This window comes from Scyliorhinus canicula, chromosome 5 (genome assembly GCF_902713615.1).
Source record: "Scyliorhinus canicula chromosome 5, sScyCan1.1, whole genome shotgun sequence".
In the NCBI taxonomy this organism is placed as follows: domain Eukaryota; kingdom Metazoa; phylum Chordata; class Chondrichthyes; order Carcharhiniformes; family Scyliorhinidae; genus Scyliorhinus; species Scyliorhinus canicula.
This window is the reverse complement of record NC_052150.1, coordinates 48,011,954-48,032,854: the sequence shown is the minus strand read 5'-3', so window position 1 is coordinate 48,032,854 and position 20,901 is coordinate 48,011,954. Positions and strand designations below refer to the sequence as shown.

General features: G+C 47.3%; 1 protein-coding gene across 2 annotated transcripts in view; it reads left to right on the top strand.

The window, feature by feature from the left end:
- The first annotated feature begins 4,612 nt into the window (after positions 1-4,612).
- Positions 4,613-20,901, top strand: part of bloc1s4 (biogenesis of lysosomal organelles complex-1, subunit 4, cappuccino) — a 28,691-nt gene continuing 12,402 nt past the window's right edge. The window contains exons 1-3 of one of the 2 annotated variants that reach the window (XM_038797010.1): positions 4,616-4,918; positions 8,852-8,923; positions 10,799-10,900. In XM_038797010.1, the coding sequence (XP_038652938.1) occupies positions 4,706-4,918; positions 8,852-8,923; positions 10,799-10,900 (387 nt within the window). In that variant the 5' untranslated portion in view covers positions 4,616-4,705. Of the gene's footprint in view, positions 4,919-8,851; positions 8,924-10,798; positions 10,901-20,901 lie in introns of both variants that reach the window. The other variant, XM_038797011.1, reaches the window with a different exon arrangement.

Here is a 20,901-nt window from a genome sequence, read left to right as displayed (position 1 = left end):
AAGCTCCATATTTAGGATTGCTGACATGGTGTCACAAAAGGAGATCCAGAAACCCACCAGCCTGTAACAGGAGCAGAACATGTGTGTGTGGTATGTGGGCCCCCCTGAGCAGCACTTGGGCCTATCCTCCACCTCCTCAAGAAACCAGCTCATACTCATCTTCGTTAGGTGCGACCGAAACACCACCTTTAACTGAATAAGGCTCAGTGACGTACACAAAGACGTAGTATATACACTCCGCAGCGCCTCACTCCACACCCCCTCCTCAAGTAATGACCCCAGTTCCTCCACCCTTTTCGCTGTCACCCTTCCACCGAACTCAACTCTTCAAGACCACATCCCCAGGGCCAGGAAGATTGTGTCCACGGGTTCAATCAATATGTGTCAGTCAACACCCCAACTGTTAAGACCAAACATGGCAAATGTAATGGGTGTCAAGCTGGTGGATCCCAGACTGACCCAGGAAGACCCATTGTTGACACAACTGGAATGATTAAGGATAGATGGAGAGCGGAAAACCACATCAGCAACACTTCCCCGCTGACTCAAGTCATGGGCAGATGCATGGACATGGTGGATCTGATTTGCATATTGTCAGAAGTCACAATACAATATCATACATCCAGGACCAGCCCATGTGGAATCCATCCACTGTCCATCAGCAGTCTAAATAAGCGCCTGTATGGGATTAAGCACCAGAGGAAGTTGGGGGCAGCCATCCTTGTCAATAAAAATGGCAATACTGGTTAAAAAAGGAAAGCATCATAAATTCCGCTACCTGGGGATCCAAATAGCCCATGACTGGAAAGGGATCCACAAATGGAACCTCACCAGCCTGACGGAGGAAGTTAAAAAGGACCTGCAAAGATGGAACACACTTCCGCTCTCCCTCGCGGGGAGAGTTCAGACGATCAAAATGAACGTACTGCCCAGGTTCCTCTTCCTGTTTAGATCCATTCCGATCTACATCCCCAAGGCCTTTTTCAAAGCGCTGGACAAACTCATCATGGCGTTCGTATGGGGGGGTAAAAATGCTAGGATCCCAAAGAAGGTCTTACAAAAAACAAAAACCAGGGGAGGGTTAGCCCTCCCGAATCTACAATTCTACCACTGGGCAGCAACAGCCGAGCGAGTAAGGGGATGGATCCAGGAGCCAGAAGCTGAGTGGGTGCGTGCGGAGGAGGCCTCCTGCATGGGAACCTCCCTCCGGGCCCTCGCCACGGCAGCACTCCCATCCCCACCCAAAAAACACTCCAGCAGCCCAGTGGTGACAGCCACCCTCCAATCCTGGAACCAACTGCGGCAGCAACTTGGCCTGACCAAAATGTCGAACAGGGCTCCCATCTGCAACAACCATAGGTTCACACCAGCACTGACTGACGCCACCTTCAAAAGGTGGAGACAGGACGGGGGGACACTGACAGTCAGGGACCTATACACGGACGACAGGATCGCAACACTGGACGAACTGACAGAGAAATTCCAGCTAGCTGGGGGGAACGAGCTACGGTACCTGCAGCTCAAAAACTTCCTACGAAAGGAGACAAGGACGTACCCACAACCGCCACGACAGACACTACTGGAAGACCTACTGGACGCAAGTATCCTAGAGAAAGGGAACTGTAGTGACATGTATGACCGACTGGTAGATAGGGACGACACCGTACTGGACGCAACAAGGAGGAAATGGGAGGACGACCTGGGGATGGAGATAGGGTGGGGACTCTGGAGCGAAGCACTGCATAGGGTCAACTCCACCTCCACGTGCGCAAGGCTCAGCCTGACGCAACTAAAAGTGGTACATAGAGCCCACTTAACAAGAACCCGTATGAGTAGGTTCTTCCCGGAGGTGGAAGACAGATGTGAACGGTGCCAAAGAGGCCCGGCCAACCACGCCCACATGTTCTGGTCTTGCCCCAGACTCGTGGAGTACTGGACAGCCTTCTTCGAGGTTATGTCCAAAGTGGTGGGAGTGAGGGTGGAGCCATGCCCGATAGTGGCGGTCTTCGGGGTTTCAGAACAGCCAGATCTATTCCTGGGGAGGAGGGCGGACGCCCTTGCCTTTGCCTCCCTGATCGCCCGCCGTAGAATCCTGTTTGGCTGGCGGTCAGCAGCACCGCCCAGAGCTGCGGACTGGCTGTCCGATCTCTCGGAATCTCTCCAAATGGAGAAAATCAAATTTGCCATCCGAGGGTCGGACGACAGCTTCCACAGAACGTGGGAGCCATTCATGCAACTGTTCCGGGACCTATTTGTGGCCAATGTACAAGAGGAAGAATAGTCGGGGGAAGGTAGCGGGAGGGGGGGGGGGGGGGGGGGGGGGGGGGGGGGGCTACAGGTTCGTTACGGGGGTTCGATGGCTAGCTAAGGCCCAAAACCAAACTAAATAAACATGTTGAGGGGGGGGGGGGGGGGGGGGCGCAGTTACTACTACGAAGATGCTTACCTGTAAATATGTATGTTAATTTTTTTTTTTCTCTCCTAACAATTTGTAATTTGTTCAATGTAAAATATGAAAACTGAATAAAAACATTTATAAAAAAAAAGGAAAGCATGGCTCTGGTGTTCATTCCTAGACAAATAAAACTGAAAACCAGAGATGTTGTGTTCATTTTGCAGTAATCCTTAGTTAGCCCAGAGCTGGAGTACTGTGAAGAGTTCTGGATCTTTCTTCTCAAAGAAGGCACCGAGGCTCTGGAGAACATGCAAAAATATTTCACTGGAATGACACCATGCAGAGATTTCATGGTGCAGTGGGTAGTGTTCCCACCTGTGAGCCAGAAACTCTGGGTTCAAATCCTACTTCAGGACTTGATAACCATGGATGGTGCTTTCATAACGTGGCTGAACAGGTTGTTTATCAGCCTGCAAATCCTTCCAATACACCTGAAAGTAAGATTGGGAGAGTTTCCTGGTCAACCATACTCCAGAAGGCAACGGCAAACCACCGCAGCACTTTGTCAAGCACCATCATGGACCAATCCAATGGGAGTCCATGGTCGCCAATGCCCTATTATGGCACCTGAAGCAGGAGAATGATACCAGAACTGACCGATTCTATTTTTTCAGGAAGATTGGTCAGTTGGGTCTCTTTACTCTAAGAAGGACAAGACTGAAATTATCTGCTAGAGAAATTTAAGATTACAAAAGGTTTTGATAGAATAGATAAAGAGAGGGGGCAGGATTCTCTATTTGCGGATGCCAAAATCACAAAATGCGATTGGGTGGAGAATAGATTCTGATGCCAATACCATGGAGGGTGCCGATTTGACTCCAAATTGCGATTCTCCGTCACATCGACAACAGCATCAATGCATACTGGAACGTACGTTCAGTACACACCGTTGGCATATCATTAGCAGGCACATCCGGTATTCTCCAGGGCCTCTGCGATTCTCCTCCTCCGATGGGCCGAGTTCCCAACGGCACGGTTCACTTGTGCTTTTAAAAATTGTGAAACCGGAGTGTGGCTTATAAGTGAGAGGAGCGACTGTGGGCTGCGGGGCTGGACGCTTGCTGGGCTGACTGGGGTAAGGGGGGGGGGGGAAATGTTACACCTGGGACAAACAACTGACCCCCCCCCCCCCTCCTTCACTTCGAAACTTGCTCCCCCATGACCATCCGGCTCTGACTCCCTCTCGCTCTCTGACTCCGCATGACCCTCCAGCTGCCCCAATCCCTCGGCCTCCCTCCCTGACTAGACTACACCACCTGCCCACCGGTACCCAGCTGCCAGTCTACCTACGCTACTCTTATTCACCAACATACTGCAAATCTATTTAAACAGCGATTGCCACTCCTCAGAAGATTCGTCCCCAACCTTCCACCTATGTGTTTGACCTTCTGAATATCTCCAGGCATTTGTGTTTTAATTTCAGATGTACAGCCACTGCATGATCTTGCTTTTGCATGAAGATATGCTGATGCCCCTTGCAAATGCACATTGGGCAACTTTGTGTGAAATTCTCTCATTCTTGGTTCTCTGGTAGAGCTTTGCCCGGGTGGGCGGTGTCAGGCCCTGGATAAGGGGGCGGTGCCAGGCCCCGGGTAAAGGGCGGAACCAGGCAGCAATAGAAAAGGGGCGGGCCAGGATACGCGGGCGGGACTCAGCCGGGCGCAAGGAGAGATGCTGGGCAGAGTTGAGAGGGCAGCGCCAGGACCCAGGTCTGGGGAAGGGGCGGGGCCGGGACATGGGAATGGGGCGAGGCCGGGACATGGGAATGGGGCGAGGACTGGGGGCGGGGTCAGGACTTGGGAACGGGGCGGGGCCGGGACTTGGGAACGGGGCGAGGACTGGGGGCGGGGTCAGGACTTGGGAACGGGGCGGGGATTGGGGGCGGGGCCGGGACTTGGGAAAGGGGCGAGGACTGGGGGCGGGGCCAGGACTGGGAACGGGGCCAGGACTGGGAACGGGGCCGGGACTTGGGAACGGGGCGAGGACTGGGGGCGGGGCCGGGACTGGGAACCGGGCCAGGACTTGGGAACGGGGCCGGGACTTGGGAACGGGGCGAGGACTGGGGGTGGGGCCAGGACTGGGGCGGGGCCAGGACGGATTGATGGGCAGAGCGAGTTTAGGGGAGGTACCTTGACTGGAAGGTGACCAGGTTGAGGGCGGGGCTAGTTGCTGGCTTGGAGGTCGAGTTGGCTCCCGGATGTGGGCGGGGCTTGGATAGAGGGCGGTTTGGGTCTCTGCTCACCTCGGGCCATGGAGGAAGAGGGCCCCCGAGCATCGAGTGAAGCTGTGGGTTCCCGCGGGGCCCCGAGCGGGCAGGAGGAGGAAAATGAGGAGGAGAACGGGAGTGGCTGTCAGGCGGGAGAAGATGTCGCCGAGGCTGGTGCCGAGGGCGAGCAGGAGGCGCTGCTGTGGCGCACGGCCAACTGCTACTCGGGCTATTTAACAGCTGCTGCCGGCGAGGAGGTGAGTGCCTGGGCCCGGCCCGGGGCTGGCTGTGCGGGCCCGGCGGGGGGCTGGCTGTTCGGGCCCCGGGGAAGCCGCGGGCCTTGTCGGCAATCACTTCCCCTAAGCTGTAGGAAAGTTACGGTTTTAGGTAAGGTGTCGGTGCAAATCGGGGAGAGTCAGGTCAAGAGGCTAGGCTTTTAAGTAGTAACACAAAACACTCATGCGATTATGATTCGGTGAAGTATCTGAAGAGAAGTTGGTGTTTTGAGCTTCATTTTTAGTTTGGTGTCTGTTAACTCGTGGAGTTGTGTCAATGTTTACAGGGTCTCCCATCACAATGTTTGAAAATCACAGTGACTGGTGAATCGCAGAGGTGTCCAATATGTGACTTACAAATCTTGTCAGTTCAGCCCTAATTGCATCTATTGTACACTCCTATTTTAATTGTGTGGGTCTTGGCTGTAACTTTTTCCTGTCGTCTTTAGTCTGAATCTGTTTTGGAACTTGCACATGAACACAGCTGTCAGTCTTTCTATTCTGTCAGTCATGTTAGTTGATCCAGACACAGTTCACTGAACTGAAGAGGTGGGAAAATCAGCAATTTCTATATTTCAAATTGGGACCTGCTGCCCTGCCCCATGGAATGAGTTCTAATGATCGAGTTTATTCTGCACTGTGGCATCCAAATGCTTTGAAATGTTTGGATTTCAGTTTATGGGTGCGATGGAGTGATCAATCACACTATATAGATGTGCTGCTCAATGATGCAGAAGCAACTTCATAACATTTTCATAACATTCAGGCTCCTAAATGTGCCCTGCTGGCTCCCTCCAACAGCCAATCCTTTTCTTCCACTCCCTCCCCATTTTGTGAATATTCTACTTTTTCGAGCAATTATCTAATTTTCTTTTGAAATAATTTATTGACTGCTTCAATTGTGGTTTATGGTAGGCAAATCCAGTGATTTCTGTATTTTAAATGTTAGCATCTTTTTTGTTTATCACTTCTCTTTAATTGCCTGCATTAACATTTAGACTCTCGTCTAAAATCTCAACATTAACCCCTCCGTGAACGCTGCAGCAAAGTGGTTATCTAGTATCTTTGCAAAATCACTTATCACTTTCCATTACAAGCTTGTTTCCATAATTTAGTGACCCCATGCCTACTTTATCATCTTTGTAGTTTATTTATGGAAAACCTTTTTTATTGTCCTTTTTTTGTAATTTTCTACACTCCCTCTGCTGTTCTAATCCCCTTTTTACAGTTTTCCCTCTTGTAATGACCTAATCTCTTTTTAGTGTGTACTTATTCGACACTTTTGTGGGTAACCAGTGGCTCAGGTGTAGCTGCTTGGCACTGTCACACAGTCCCAGCTTCAAATCCCACTCCGAGTCCAGCACAGAAGTCAAGGCGGACACATGACTGCAGTGAGGGAGAATTGCACAGTCAGGGGTGCCATCTTTCGCATGAGATGGTAAACTCTGCCTGCTCGGGTGATCATATTTATCTCTCAATCACTGACACAAAAAACAAATTATGTGGTTGGCATTATATCTGCTATTTGTATAAATTTGCTGAGACTGCACTGCGGTTCCGGGTTCGATCCCAGCCCTGGGTCGCTATCTGTGTGGAGTTTGCACATTCTCCTGTGTAGGTTTCACCCCCACAGCCCAAAAGATATGGATGTGCAGGTTAGGTGGATTGACCACGCTAAATTGCCCCTTAATTGGAAAAAACAATAATTGGATGCTCTAAATTTACTTTAAATAAATTAATTTGCTCAGCGCAGGTTGGTTCCTTTTAGAAGTCAGCTATTTTCTATAGGTAAAAGTGATAGGTAAAACAAAGCTATTTAGCATTAAGCCCCTAGTCTATTAAATACCCATTTTAAAACTCGCAACCTCGGGTCATTTCAAAACACATATTCAGCATGACACAGCATAATTCATTTCAAGACAGTACAACATTAAGACAAACAATTTGACAGAAACACAAAAACCATGATAAAAATAACACTTCTCACTAAGCTAATAAATACATTTCTCAAGACAGTGTCCAAGGACAGGGCAGGCTCCATGACAACAGCACAGTAACCTAAAGGTCCTCAGCAAGAATCCAGTTCAAGCAGCTTGCGATAACGGCACAGAATCGCATTCATATACAAGAATTCATTTATGAAACTTGTAACATTAACATTTCAAGTTAATGTTGCACATTAAAGACAGACAGCTAACCATCAAATCAAACTTATTTGATTCTAACCCAAACCAATTAGGATTACATAGGGGTGTAGCTAGATGGCTGAAGACAGATATGATTTAGTATAACCGTGATAGATCGTATGGCCATTTTCCATTCCTGAATCATCTATACTTTGATCTGACTTACTCGCTGTCTCTCTATCTTTCATACTTTCACTTTCCAACTCTGACTCTTGAAGTAAATGCAAGCTGTTAAGCAAGAAAATCATTTCTGTATTATTTGAAAGTTAATTGTCTACAAGATTGCTTCTCTTGAGTCCTTTGCAAGCTGGACTTATTAGTGAATAAGACTTTACATTTCTCAATTGTAATCAATATAGACAAATAAAACTATTCTTATTTGCACCTGAGAAGTGTTAACTCAAATTTCTACTGTGGTTTAGTGTTCGCAAGTGCCACTAAAGCCGCATGATAGATCTCTACAAAATAAACTTGATACACCCCCAGTTATCCTTCTCTGTGATAAACTTTGCGGGTGGTTGGGACACACTGGAATGTCCACAGTAAGAATAATCTTCTTCTCCTGTGTAGGTGGATTCATCATTTACATAACATACCAATGTGTTAAGTGCATCAAAGAACTAATCGCTAAACGCATGGGACCAAATATCAGAATAATTCACACTAACCCAACTGCACCACCATTAGATGAACTTGAAATGAGATATTATTGTTGAAATGTTACTGATCAATCAATTATTTGACTATATTATTAACATATTGTATAATTTATTAATACTGAATCAGTAGAATCAAATTTGATTGATTTATTAATTGTTATTTAATAGTGATTCTTTAAGAATTATAATAATTATTGTTAAAATGCTTGTTTCCTACATTACAACATTGATTATGCATCAAAGTAATTTGGTTTTAAAGTGCTTTGACATACCCAGAGTACTGTGCACAGTTTTGGTCAACTTGCTGAAGCAGGGGATATATTTGCATTGGAAGCAGTTTAGAACGATTCACGAGGCTGATTTCTGTGGAAATGTTGAGCAGATACTCATCAAAGTTCAGAAGAATGAGAGGTCATCTTAACATTAAAGATTCTGAGCTTTACAGGGTAGATGGTGAGCAAATGTTTGCTCATGCAGGATTCTACGGGGCAGAATTTCAAAATAAGCAGTCTCAAGATGGAGAAGAGGTGGAATTTCTTCTGAGTATTATTGTTTGGCAATTTCTTTCCCAGAAAGCAATGCAAATCATTGGATTTAGTCTAGGCCGAGTTAGACAGGTTTTCGATTGATAAAGAAGTTGAGGGTTATGGAGGGGCAGACAGAAAAGTGGAGTTGAGACCAAAAGCCATGATCTTATTGAAGGTGAAGCAGGCTGGAGGGGCTGAATGGCCAATTCCTGTTCTATTTCTCATGTTTAATCATGAAAAGCAGAGTTAAAATGTAAGTGTCCCTGCCTTTTGCTCGTCTCTTTCCCCCACCCCACCCCACCCCCTTTTTTTTGGTTTCTCTTTTTTTAAATCCCCCATCAGCTCCCCCCAGTTTTGGTTTCTCCACCCCCTCCCTTGGTTGCCTAACCCCCACTCCACCAAGAGCATCCCCTTGGTGTGCCATCAACCCCTCCCGCCCCAAGAAGTGTTTTTAACCTGCTGTAAGACGCTGTATTGAAAGTAAGATGGTGCTTTTCAATAACTGTGAGGCTCCTACTTCATCAGTCTTTGCTTGTGTGACAGATTCAACAATTGGAACAAAGTTTAGAAGCAATGCTTACTAGAGTGGATGAATTCTGTGGGATGTTGGACATGGTAAGTAGTAGTTTCAGCATCTTTGTTTTCTGCCCTCTCTATATTCTCCTTTCATAAGGATCATGTTCTTGTTGAACATACCAGGTCAAGGGGGGGGTATAAGTACTTCCTGTAGGTTTCTTTATGGCATATATCGATGACTTCTCCTGGAACAGAATTAGAGTGAGTTTTTAAAGTTGGGTGAGTTGGACTGTTTGGTATTCTTCAAGAGGGAATTCCTCACTCCTGGGCAACATTCACCTAGTTGTCCAAATATGAACTGATTTAAAATTCCAACTGAGATAGATGGAATCAAGGCAGGCATTGCTGAGCAGTTTGACCGGTATTAATGTCCAAAAGCAGGAGTTAACAGTTGTATGTTCCTGCTGCAGAATATTGATGTACCAAGTTGCTAAATCAAGAGTGCAACTTAGAGAACATATAATGGTTATAGAAGAAGGTCATTTGGCCCATCGTGCCTGCACCAGCTCTTGGCAAGAGCAACTCAGCTAGTCCCACACCCCTGCCTTCCCCATAGCCCTAAAAATATTTTCTGTTCAAGTACTAATCCAATTCCCTTTCGAAAACCGTATTTTCCTCCACTAATTCAGACAGCGCATTCTAAAGCCTAAGCACCTGTTATGTAAAAAAATAAATACATTTTTCTTCAGGTTGCAGCGGGTTCTTTTACCAATGTTCTCCGGTCTTGACCCTTCTGGGAATGGAAACAACTTTCCTATCTACTCTGAAATGATTTTGAACACCTCAAACAATGTTCTCTTCTCAATTGAAAACAACCCCTGCTTCTCCAATCTACCCGTGTAACTGCAGTCCCACATCCTGGGATCCAGTCTTCAATGTATTTTCTGTGCCTTCTCTAAAGCCTTCAAATCTTTGCTGAAAGTGCAGTGACCAGAATTAGGCACAATTCTCCAGGTTGAGCATAAAGAAGAGTTTTTCAGTTTCTTTATAACTTCATACTATTGTACTGTAGGACCCTATAAAGGCCAGGATTCCCAATGCCTTTTAGCTGCTTTCTTAACCTACTCTGCTGTCTTCGCTGCTACCTTCAATGAATTGTGCACACATACCCCCAGGGTGTCTCTGCTTCCGTTTGTGTCTTTTATTTTATATTGCTTCTCCTTGGTCTTCCTACCAAAATAGAGAACTTCACAATTCTCTGCATTAGATCTCATCTACCACATGTCCACCTGTTCCACCAGTGTTTTAAAATCTATCACTATCCTCCTCACAGTTCACAATGCTTCTAAGTTTTGATTCCTCTGCAAATTTTGAAATTGTGCCCTGCACTGATCAAGAAAAGCATTGGTTCGAATATCTTGGGGGACCCCACTATATACCTTTCTCCAGCCTGAAAGACAACCATTCACCACAACTGTTTCCTGTCACTCAGCCAACTGCATATGCATGCTGCCACTTTCCCTTTTAATCTATTGACTTCAACATTGCTGGCAAGTCTATTCTTTATCAAATGCCTTTTGGAAGTCTATATTCACCACATATAACCACCGTACCCTCATCAACCATCTCTGTTATCTCATTAAAAAAGCTCAATCAAGTTAGTTAAACATGATTTGCTTTAAACAAATCCATACTGGCTTTCCCTAATTAATCCACTTGTGGATTATCAGGTCCGAAAGCTTTCCCACCACCCAAGTTAAGATGATTGTTCTGTAGTTTTGTGATGGGATCCGTCCACAGACCATTTGGTGTCCAGCCAAAGGTCGGAGTGGACAATCCTGGTGGCGGGCAGGGCCGGTTAAAGCTGGCACCTTTTTTGAATAGGAGTGGAATGTTTACAATTCTCCAATAAGGCTTTAGGAATGCAGATTTTGCAGTACAATAGATGGATTAAAATGCTATTTTCTGCTGTAGATTCGAAATGATTCGTCTCAGATAATGAATGAAAATATTCCTGAAATCCATGCAAAAGCAGATGAAATGAAGCAATTGTACAAAAAGATTGATAAATTAGAGGTGGGCTATTTGTGTTTTTACTATTGTTGAACATTTACCTTGTGATAACAGTGAAAAGGATTATCATATCGAAAACTTCCATCTTGTAGTTATTTATAAAATATAAAATCTTGCTTCTATGGTCTTCCTGTCAACTATTTTCATAAGTTCCAATATCCATGTTTACAGTGGAAACCATCTATTTTGTTTGTTTATTGTCACGTGTACTAAGGTACAGTGAAAAGTATTATTCTGTAAGCAGCTCCAACAGATCATTTAGTACATGAAAATAAAATACATAATAGGGCAACACAAGGTACACAATGTAAATACATAGACACTGGCATCGGGTGTATTAATCAGGCCAGTCCATAAGAGGGTCGTTTAGGAGTCTGGTAACAGCGGGGAAGAAGCTGTTTTTGAATCTGTTTGTGTGTGTTCTCAGACTTTTGTATCTCCTATCCAATGGAAGAAGTTGGTAGAATGAGTAAGCCTGGTGGGAGGGGTCTTTGATTATGCTGCCCACTTTCCCCAGGCAGTGGGAGGTGTAGATAGAGTCAATGGATGGGATGCGGGTTCATGTAATGGATTGGGTGGTGTTCACGACTCTCTGAAGTTTCTTGTGGTCTTGGACTGAGCAGTTCCCATGCCAGGCTGTGCTGCAGCCAGATTGGATGCTTTCTATGGTGCATCTGTAAAAGGTGGTAAGAGTCAGTGTGGACATGCCGAAATTCCTTAGTTTCCTGAGGAAAACTTTGTTCTTTGCCAATTTTAGCCATTGAAAGAGCTATCCAATGAATTCCATCTTGCCCTTTCTCCATCGGCCTGAAAATGTTTCTTTTCTGGTATAATATCTAATTCCATTTGGGAAAATTACTATTTAACCTGCTTGCTCCCAAGTAATGCATTCCTTGATCATAGCAGCCCACTGTGTTCATAAAATTAAAATTATCCTGCTCTCTTGGTCCGTCTGCCAATTTTCCTAAATTTGTCCTCTCTGGTTAGACTCTGTTGCCAACAGAAATAGTTTCTCCCAGGTTAAAATCTATCAAAGCTTCACTAATTTTGAACATCTCTAAAATTCCCCTTACTGTTTAATCAGGGAATAACAGCAAAGCAATGTTTGGTTCCGTATGCCTTCCTGCCTTCTTTTAAAATGTGGAGGTAAATCAAATTCAATAGATTTTGTATGAAAGGGAAGCTATACTTGCATTGAAAGCTGAGAAGAACATGCTGCTCAATGGCTCATTCCATTCATCCAGTGAGTACAGATCACGCAGGTATCTGGTTCAGACCCTCTGCTGTTAAGTGGCTTTGACGTTAAAGGTACTCAAAATGTCTCCTACCTGAGGTTAGGAATGAGAAAATCAGATAGAACATTGAACATTACAGCGCAGTACAGGCCCTTCGGCCCTCGATGTTGCTCCGACCTGTGAAACCCCTCTAAAGCCCATCTACACTATTCCCTTATCATCCATATGTTTATCCATTGACCATTTGAATGCCCTTAATGTTGGTGAGTCCACTACCTTTGCAACAGATGGACCTAATTACTACTTGTCAACGCCTGATGTGCCTTTGTATTTGTTAGATGTGGGCTTGAGTAGGCCACCACTACAATACTTCCACAGTGAAATAGCATTCACTCCCCAGGGCCACTAATGGTTACTTGGATGCGGTAACAGAAGAGCGTCAGTGGGGACTTCCAGTGGCGTGGGCGCGCAGGGCGGCTGCAGCGCGAAGAGCTCCCGCCGGTGGCCGCAAGTCGCGGCGATTCTGGGGAAATCCCCGAGTTTCGACGCCTTCGGCCTTTAGGGCTGTCGCGAGCAGGTAGCGAGGCCGGTTTAAAAACCGGTGAAGAACCCCGCGTGGGTGTTGGGGCGGCGGGGGCTGAGGTCCTGGGCCCAGCGCGGCCGGGGCCAGAGCAGCGGGGGCGGAGCTACAAGGAGGCCTAGGCGGCAGGCCTGAGTCCAGGACCATGTAAGAGCGGTGTCCCACGACGGATGGCTCCCACCTAGGAGGAAGAAAGAAGGCTGGAACCTGATCCCAGGGGAGTTCTGGATGAGTACAGAGGGGAAAGGAAGAGAGCTGGAAGATTTAAAGAAGTTTGATGAAGTTTTTTTTTCCCTCCCCATTGTCTTTAAAAAAAAAAAAGAATAATTCAGATTGATGAAGGACAGAAGGGTGGAAGGAGAGAGAGAAGAGAAAAGAAAGAAAGTGAAAAACAATAAGCTGCTAAAAGATGCGAAAAGCAGCGTCGAAGAAAGGAGGAAACGTGGGGTCGCCGCTGAAGGAGAAGACAAATAAAAGTGGTGATAGGATGGCGGAAGCCGAACTGCAAAGCGGGGCCGCACTATTTACGGTGGAGAAGATGACCGAGGTGATGGCGGGGGAGCTGGAAAAACAGTTTGCGAGGCACATGGAGGCCTGGAAAAAGGAGACAGCGGCCGCATTGAAGTTACTGGTGGAGGAGGCAATCACCCCGATAATTGCCCCGTTGAAGGTGGCGGTGGCAAAGGCATTGGTCGAGGTGTGAGAGCAGGGCGAGAAGGTGAAAGAAGTGGAGGAAGCCATGTCACGACACAGCGACCAGGTCACCTCGATGGGAGATGAGTTGCGGAGGGCTGTGGAGATTAATAGAGGTCTCCAAGCAAAGCTGGAAGACTTGGAAAACCGCTCAAGGCGGCATCATTTGAGAATTGTGGGCTTGCCCGAAGGGACAGAGGGCCCAAGGCCAACACAATACTTAGCTAAGAAGTTGGCAGAGCTGATGGGGGAGGGTGAGAGCCCCTCCCAGTACGAACTAGACCGAGCCCATCGGTCATTAAGGCCGAAGCCCAAAGTGAACGAGCCGCCAAGGGCAGTAATTATCTGCTTCCATAAGTTTTGCGTGAAGGAGAAGGTGTTGAACTGGGTGAAGCAGAAGCGGGAGATACTATGGGATGGTACTACGGTCCGGATCTACCAGGACTTGACGGTGGAGTTGGCAAAAAGACGAGCGGCGTTTGGGCGAGTGAAGGCGACGTTGTATAAGAAGGTTTGGTATGGTGTACCCAGCGAGGTTGAGGGTAACGTATAACGACAAAGACTTTTATTTTGAGACAGCGGATGCGGCTGAGGCGTTCATGAAGGCAGAAGGCTTGGGACAGACATGAAGAGCGGAGCTGGAAGAGAGACTGTGGACTGTATTTGAACAGCCGGAAAATGTATCAATGTTATAACTTTCTTTTTACGGATTTGTATTGTAATCTACTTTTTGTATTGTTATAGAATTTAAGTTAATGGTGGGTTGATGGGCGCTCTGTGTTGCGATGGTTACATCTTATGTTAGTGAATTGTATGGGTTGAATTGTTGGGTTTGGTTTTTTTTTTCTCTGGGACTGGGTGGAAGTGGAGGATATGTCTTGGCGGGGGGGGGGGGGGGGGGGGGAGGGGGGGAGGGGGGGAGAGAGCCACCCGCACTAGCTAGTTAAGTCTGTCAGCTAGTGAACCGAGGTGAGAGGAGAGGAGGGTTGCGGACATTGGAGCCTGGGTAGCAGGCGTCAATGGGCCTAAGAGGCGAGCGAGAGGGGGGGGAGGAAGGGTTGGATGCTGGGGGATGTTGTTTCTGGGGGAAAGGTAGGGGGGGTTTTCGGGAGGGGGGGAAGGGGCTTCGGTGTTAACAATGGACAGGGGCGGGGTCCGGCTTATGGGGCAGGGCCCGGCGGTGTGTTGATGGTGGATAAGAAGGGGGGGGGAGGGGGGGTGTAAGACACCCCCAGTAAGGATAGTTACGTGGAACGTGAGAGGGCTAGGAGGTCTGGTCAAGGGTGCTTGTGCATCTTAAAAGTCTGAAAAACGATGTGGCAATGCTGCAGGTGGCTCACTTGAGGGTGAAGGACCAGGTGAGACTTAAAAAGGGTTGGGTTAGCCAAGTGTTTCACTCTGTATTTGATGGAAGGGCTCGAGGGGTAGCAGTGTTGGTCATGTTGCACGTTTTATTTGAGTGTATTACGCGTTTATTGGAGTGTATTAACACGCCTCCGTTTAAAGGCCGTGTGCTTAAAACTACTACAGCTCTGTGTATGTATTTTCAGCTCGGAGTCGCCAGGTGCCGTATTTAGACACCTCACAAGTATTTCAAGGTCAGGTTCAAAGTAATAAAACTATACACCGATTAGTAGGTTCAAACGATTGATATTTATTATACAAATATAATAAATACGCATGCATACGCTAAAGACTAATACTTATTTCTACTATTTAAACGACTAAATACTTATCTAAGTAGGAACCAGCAAGGTCAGGGGACAAGGCCTTTGTTCCTTTCCGGACTGCACCTTCTGTTCTCTAATAGTCGGCTAGGGTATAGGTAATGCCGGGGTCACGTAGCGAGCGTCGTTTGGCACTTACTGAACGATGGCTGGTGCTCAACGGCCGGTGATGAAAGACAGGATCTGGAGTCGGAGTCAGAACAGCAGTCCAAGCCGGAGCACAAAAACAGACAGAACCATGTGCTGGGTCTACCTTTATAGGTCCCCCAATGTCCGTGCCTCTTCGGGGCGGGCCTTTACCTGCCATGTATCGATTGGGTCATTTCCCAATCGATATCTTACAAATCCCCCAATCTGAGGGTTTCTTCTCGATGGGTGGGGCGGTCTCTAGGGTCTTTTGTGATGGATACTTCTGGTGCCGTTTCGTCTGGGCGTCCACTCAAAGTATCCATTCAAACTCAAATGTTTCTATTATGTGGGCCCAGATCTGGATCGCCTCATTACTATGCAAAGCGTTTTGCTATTTACACCTTTGGTTGAGATCTTGCACCTGGCCATAAACTGGTTTCGATACGTGCAGAATGCTAATTAGCCTTTTGCAAACTGCTTGTCCTGGCTAAAACTGTTTTCTCCCTACAGCCTTAGCAGTTCTCCATTTTGGTAGCCCAGTGTCCATCTTAGGTGGCTACATTCCCTCCTTGTGATCCTCACAATAAAATTGTGAAGGATCACCTATGCACGTTGCTTCGAGTGCTTCTGGGTGCCCTCTTTGTGTTCCCTGACCTCGGCAAGTTTAGGGCGTCTACTCTGTCCTTGACTATGGGAAGAAATTTTTTTTTAATCTGACATCTCTACTTGGCGCTATGTCAAAGAGGACATGCATTACCAAAACCGGGAACCTCTACCTATCACAACTATTATCCTTATCCTTACTTCAAACATTTTATTACAGTCTAAAAAACCTTATCCATTCACACCACATTACATATCGCTTCCTGACTCGGCAGTCGAGTTCAGGGCAATATAATACATGGGTATCCTTTATTAACACAGTGCTTTATTCATCAAGGGGCAAGGGGGATTGGTGAAACCGAAAAATAGGGGATCGAACTCCATAGACGGTTGAGGGGCAGGAACGGGAGGCTCTCCTTTTCCACTTCCTCAACCTGAGGGTCTGTACAATTATGCAGAGGATTGCAATCACTAGCAGTGATTCAATCACGTATGACATGGAGTACCATGTCATAAATTTTGTGCACCAGGTCTGAACTTCACTGATCAGAGCTGAGCACGGGGGAGTTGGTGTGAGGGAAACATTGACGGCGGGGGTTGTGGGGGAAACGTGACTCGCTTCCACACATACAAATATAACATTTAACAGTAATAGGTAGGCTTCCATCATGGTCTTCTCTTCGTTCTCTTTCTCTTCCTCCTGTATGGCCGATCCTTGCTGTGAACCCTCTTTCGTCCTTCGAAAGCTATGGGATCAAGCACAGTATCTGTCAATACACAGTTTAATATCCGTACTTGTTAGTGTATCTGTCCTCTAATTCCAATTGACCCATTAAAATGACTTGCCAAGTCACACCCTGTGACTCCCCTCATTTTTTTTTTCAAAAGCGAATTTTAGGAACAGAGTACACCTAACAACTTTCCTCCTGCGAGCCGTCTCGCAGGCTTTGCTAATTTATCATCCGAATGTTCCTGGATGTAAATAGCATGTGGGATGGCGGCCTAAGGGCTACCTAACGAAAAATGAAAACAAATTTGAAACAAAAGGTCGAATGGGTTGCGTATGGGCCGCTACGGGTACGATTTGAATGGGATCCCCGGGTAAGGCGTGTTGTGCCATACCCGAGCTTGGCTGACCAAAGTGGGTTCTCAGACAGGGCGGGTCCTCAGTGCCGTTTGTCCACTGCCTGAGTAACCTGGATTAAACGGGCAAGAATCTGTTTACCGTGGGTTTGCAGCCTCTATTCACCGAATAGAGGGGCACCTAAAAACAAGGGAGGAGCCAAGATGCTCCAACATCTGAAAAAAAAACAGGGAACAAGTCGTGAACCGTGTCGGTTCACCAGAGGATACAACTGAAGTTCTCAAAGGTATCGGCGGACAAGCTAAAGTGCGTGCGAGGTGGTCACAATCTTTTCAGCTGAAAAGAAGGTGTCCAACCTCCAACTGAGCCAATAACATTAAAACTCACAAACAAAACATACATGCAGGTTCCATCAGAAAGGAGATCGCTTCCCTCAAGCGGTTCCTATTTTACATCATCTGGACACCTCACTTTTCCTCTGCCTCTGTGAACAGGGTCACAAAGGGGTTGCCGTATCGGGATTCAGACACCGTGTCGTCCTGCTCTCCCGGATCCCACACCCTTGTGTGGATCAGGCATGCAATTTTGTAATTATGTGACCGGGGGTCACTTTCGTCATTACGGACAAGTCTGTACGAATTATCCCTGTGCCAAAGTAGTGGGTCTAAAACTGAATGGGTATTGTCGGGGTGGTCGGGGCTTGTGGGCGTTTCGGGGCGTGGTCTGGTGTGGTCAGTGGGCGGAGTCGTGGGCGAGTCCGATGAAGAACTGGTCTGTGAGGGGGATGGTGGAAACGTGTCTCTAGTGGGCGGGGCGAGGTGTTCTGCTGCGTCTAGCAGGACATGGTGTGCATGGTTAGACTGTGTTCCATATGCCTTTAGCTGGTTAATATGGAACCACGCGGTCTTTCCATTGGGGTATTTTATCCTGTAAACTGAGGGGCTAATTTTGTCCGAAATTGAATATGGGCCGGAATATTTTGGTGCCAAAAAACTGCTGGGGTTATATACAGATACCTGTTGCCCAACCTGGAATTCTGTGGGGTGTACGTTCTTGTTAAAGCAGGCTGTGCTTTGTCTGCGCCGTTTTCCTAGTTGAACTGCGGCTGCAATCTGTGCAGACCTCACAGTTTCAACTAGGTCTTTAACTGCCTTTTCATGTGTGAGGGCCGTCACTTCGGGGCTAGTCATGTCCAGTCCTAAAAGGAATTCTGTACCTTTCATAGGGCGTCCGGTCATGAGTGTGTGTGGGGTGAAACCTGTGGAAGTTGAAACTGTATTTCTGATAAACATGAGTGCAAATGGGAGCACTGAATCCCATGTTCAGTTGTTCTCTTGAACCATTTTTCTAAGTGTGGATTTTAGGGTCCGATTCATACGCTCTACAATCCCGCTGGACTGTGGGTGATACGCAATATGAAAATTTTGTTTGATGCCGAATATGGTCAGGACGTTCTTCATGACACGTCCTGTGAAGTGAGATCCCTGGTCCGAATCAATACTTCTGGGTAAACCCCATCTCATGAAGATGTGGTGGGTCAGGATTTTTGCAGCTGTCTTAGCTGTATTTGTTCTTGAGGGGAATGCCTCTACCCATTTGGTAAAGGTATCGATTACCACCAGAACGTATTTATAGCCATTCCTACAAGGGGGCAATGGTCCTATAAAGTCGATCTGGAGGTTTGTCCAGGAGCCATTAACTGGTCGAGTATGCCGAAGCTGTGCCTTTTTAGAATACCTCTCCGGGTTATTCTGGGCGCAAATAAGGCAATTCTCAATGTAATGGGTTACATCGGTCCTTAGGTTAGGCCACCAACAGAGCTGCCTGAGGTGCCTCGTGGTCGTGTCGATCCCTTGATGTCCATGCCCGTCATGGAACAAGGCAATCATTTGGTTTCTGTCCTGCTGCGGGACCACATAAAGCTGGTCCTTGATGACCACACCCTCATGTGTGGTCAGTGCGTGTCTAAACTTGTCAAACTGAGGCACAAAGTTGCCTTTAAAAATCTCCCTGAGATCCTCATCCTGCTTCTGTGCTTCAGCTAATCCTTGATATCGGTCTGTGAGACTTGAACTGCGCTCACAGGGGCGCTAGCTGGTCCGCTAGCTGGGGGTGTCCACAAGTGTCCTCGCCTGGAACCTGCCTTAGCCAGTGCGTCGGCTTTTACATTTCCAGGGGGGGATGACCTATGGTGGCTTCTAACTTTTATAATGCCGAATGTTCTGTTCTTTGCTTTGTCTAGGATGTGGCGGAGTAAAGGGGCTGATGGAAGGGGTTTCCCGTCTGCGGAGACAAAACCTCGTGTCCTCCACAGGGGTAGAAAATCTGTCAAACTGTTGCAGACATATAGACTGTCCGAATATATGTCCGCCGGGCTGGGGAAAGAATCGGGGTGGTCCACTATATAAGCTATGGCCGCGAGCTCTGCTGCCTGCGCGCCTAAGTGACCTGGCAATTTTAAAGCTATTTCATCGAGTGCGCGACCCTGCGCGTTCTCGACATAGATGCCGCATCCCGTGACACGCTCACCATCTAAAACCGTGGATGAACCGTCCACGTATATCCTTAGTGGGCCACACGTGTCTGTGTGTTGGGGGCTTTGTCTTGGGTTCCCTATCTTCCTGGGGGGTGTCTTCGCTATGAAGGGTCCCGTGTTGTGTAGGGGTGCTACAATCTCACAATCATGGGGCTGTCCTGGATATTGAAGGTTGTCGGCTAAAAATGTGTGTGTGCGGGTCCGTTTAACCGTAATGTCGCGTCCTTGTAAGAGTAGTGTCCACCTAGCTGCCCTAATCTGGCTAACTGAACCGTCCTTCAGTCGACCGTCTAGGAGTAACTGTGTGGGGGTGTGCTCGGTCAAAATAGTGATGGGGTTGAGTCCGGTAATGTACGAGAAGTACTGAACTGCCCAGAAAACTGCAAGGAGGTGCCTCTCGCAGGCTGAAAATCCTTGTTCCACTGGGTCTAAAAGTCGGGAGGCATAAGCCACTGGTCTTAGCTGCTCGTGCCATTCCTGAAGCAACATGGCCGAGAGGGTCAGATCTGTGCTCGCTACCTCTATTGCATAGGGGGAAAGGTGGTCTGGGACTTGCAGCGCGGGTGCTGCGCTAAGGGCTTTCTTTAACTCCTCCACAGCCTCTGTATGCTGCGGAAGCCATTCCCAGGGGGCTCCTTTCTTAAGGAGGTCTGAGAGTGGGGCTGCCTTGTCGCGAATCCGTCGATGTGGTTCCGACAATAACCAACCAGTCCTAAGAACGACCGGAGGGCTGAAACATTCTGGGGAAGGGGCAATTTGACAATCGAATCAATTCTTTTGAATTCGATCTCGCGTTTGCCGTGTGTGATGACTGTACCCAAATACATCACTTTATTTTCCAAAATCTGGGCCTTTCTTGGGTTAACCTTACATCCAATTGAGGTTAAAAGTTCCAGGAGCTCGGCCAGAAGCGTAATGTGCTCTGCCTTTGTGTCTGTCTGCAGTAGTAGGTCGTCTACATACTGTACCAGACATTCGGGGCGGGAAAATTTCTCTAAACCATTCGCCAGCTGTCGGTGGTAAATGGAGGGGGAATTGTGGAATCCTTGTGGAAGGCCTGTCCACGTATACTGTTGTGCTTTGAAAGTGAAGGCAAATTTGTACTGGCACGCCTTTGCCAATGGGATTGACCAGAAGCCGTTGCTAATGTCCAATACCGTGAAAAATTTGGAGTTGAGTCCCTGTTTGAGCATGGTCTCGGGACTTGTTGCTACCGTGGGGGCTACTGCTGGGGTGACTTTGTTGAGCTCCCGATAATCAATGGTCAGACGCCATGATCCGTCGGGCTTTCGCACTGGCCAAATAGAAGCATTATTGGTGGAGGCTACTGTTCTAAGTACCCCTTGCTCCAATAAGCTACCTATTACCTTCTCTATTTCTCCCTCTGCTTCTAGGGGAAATCTGTATTGTTTCTGTG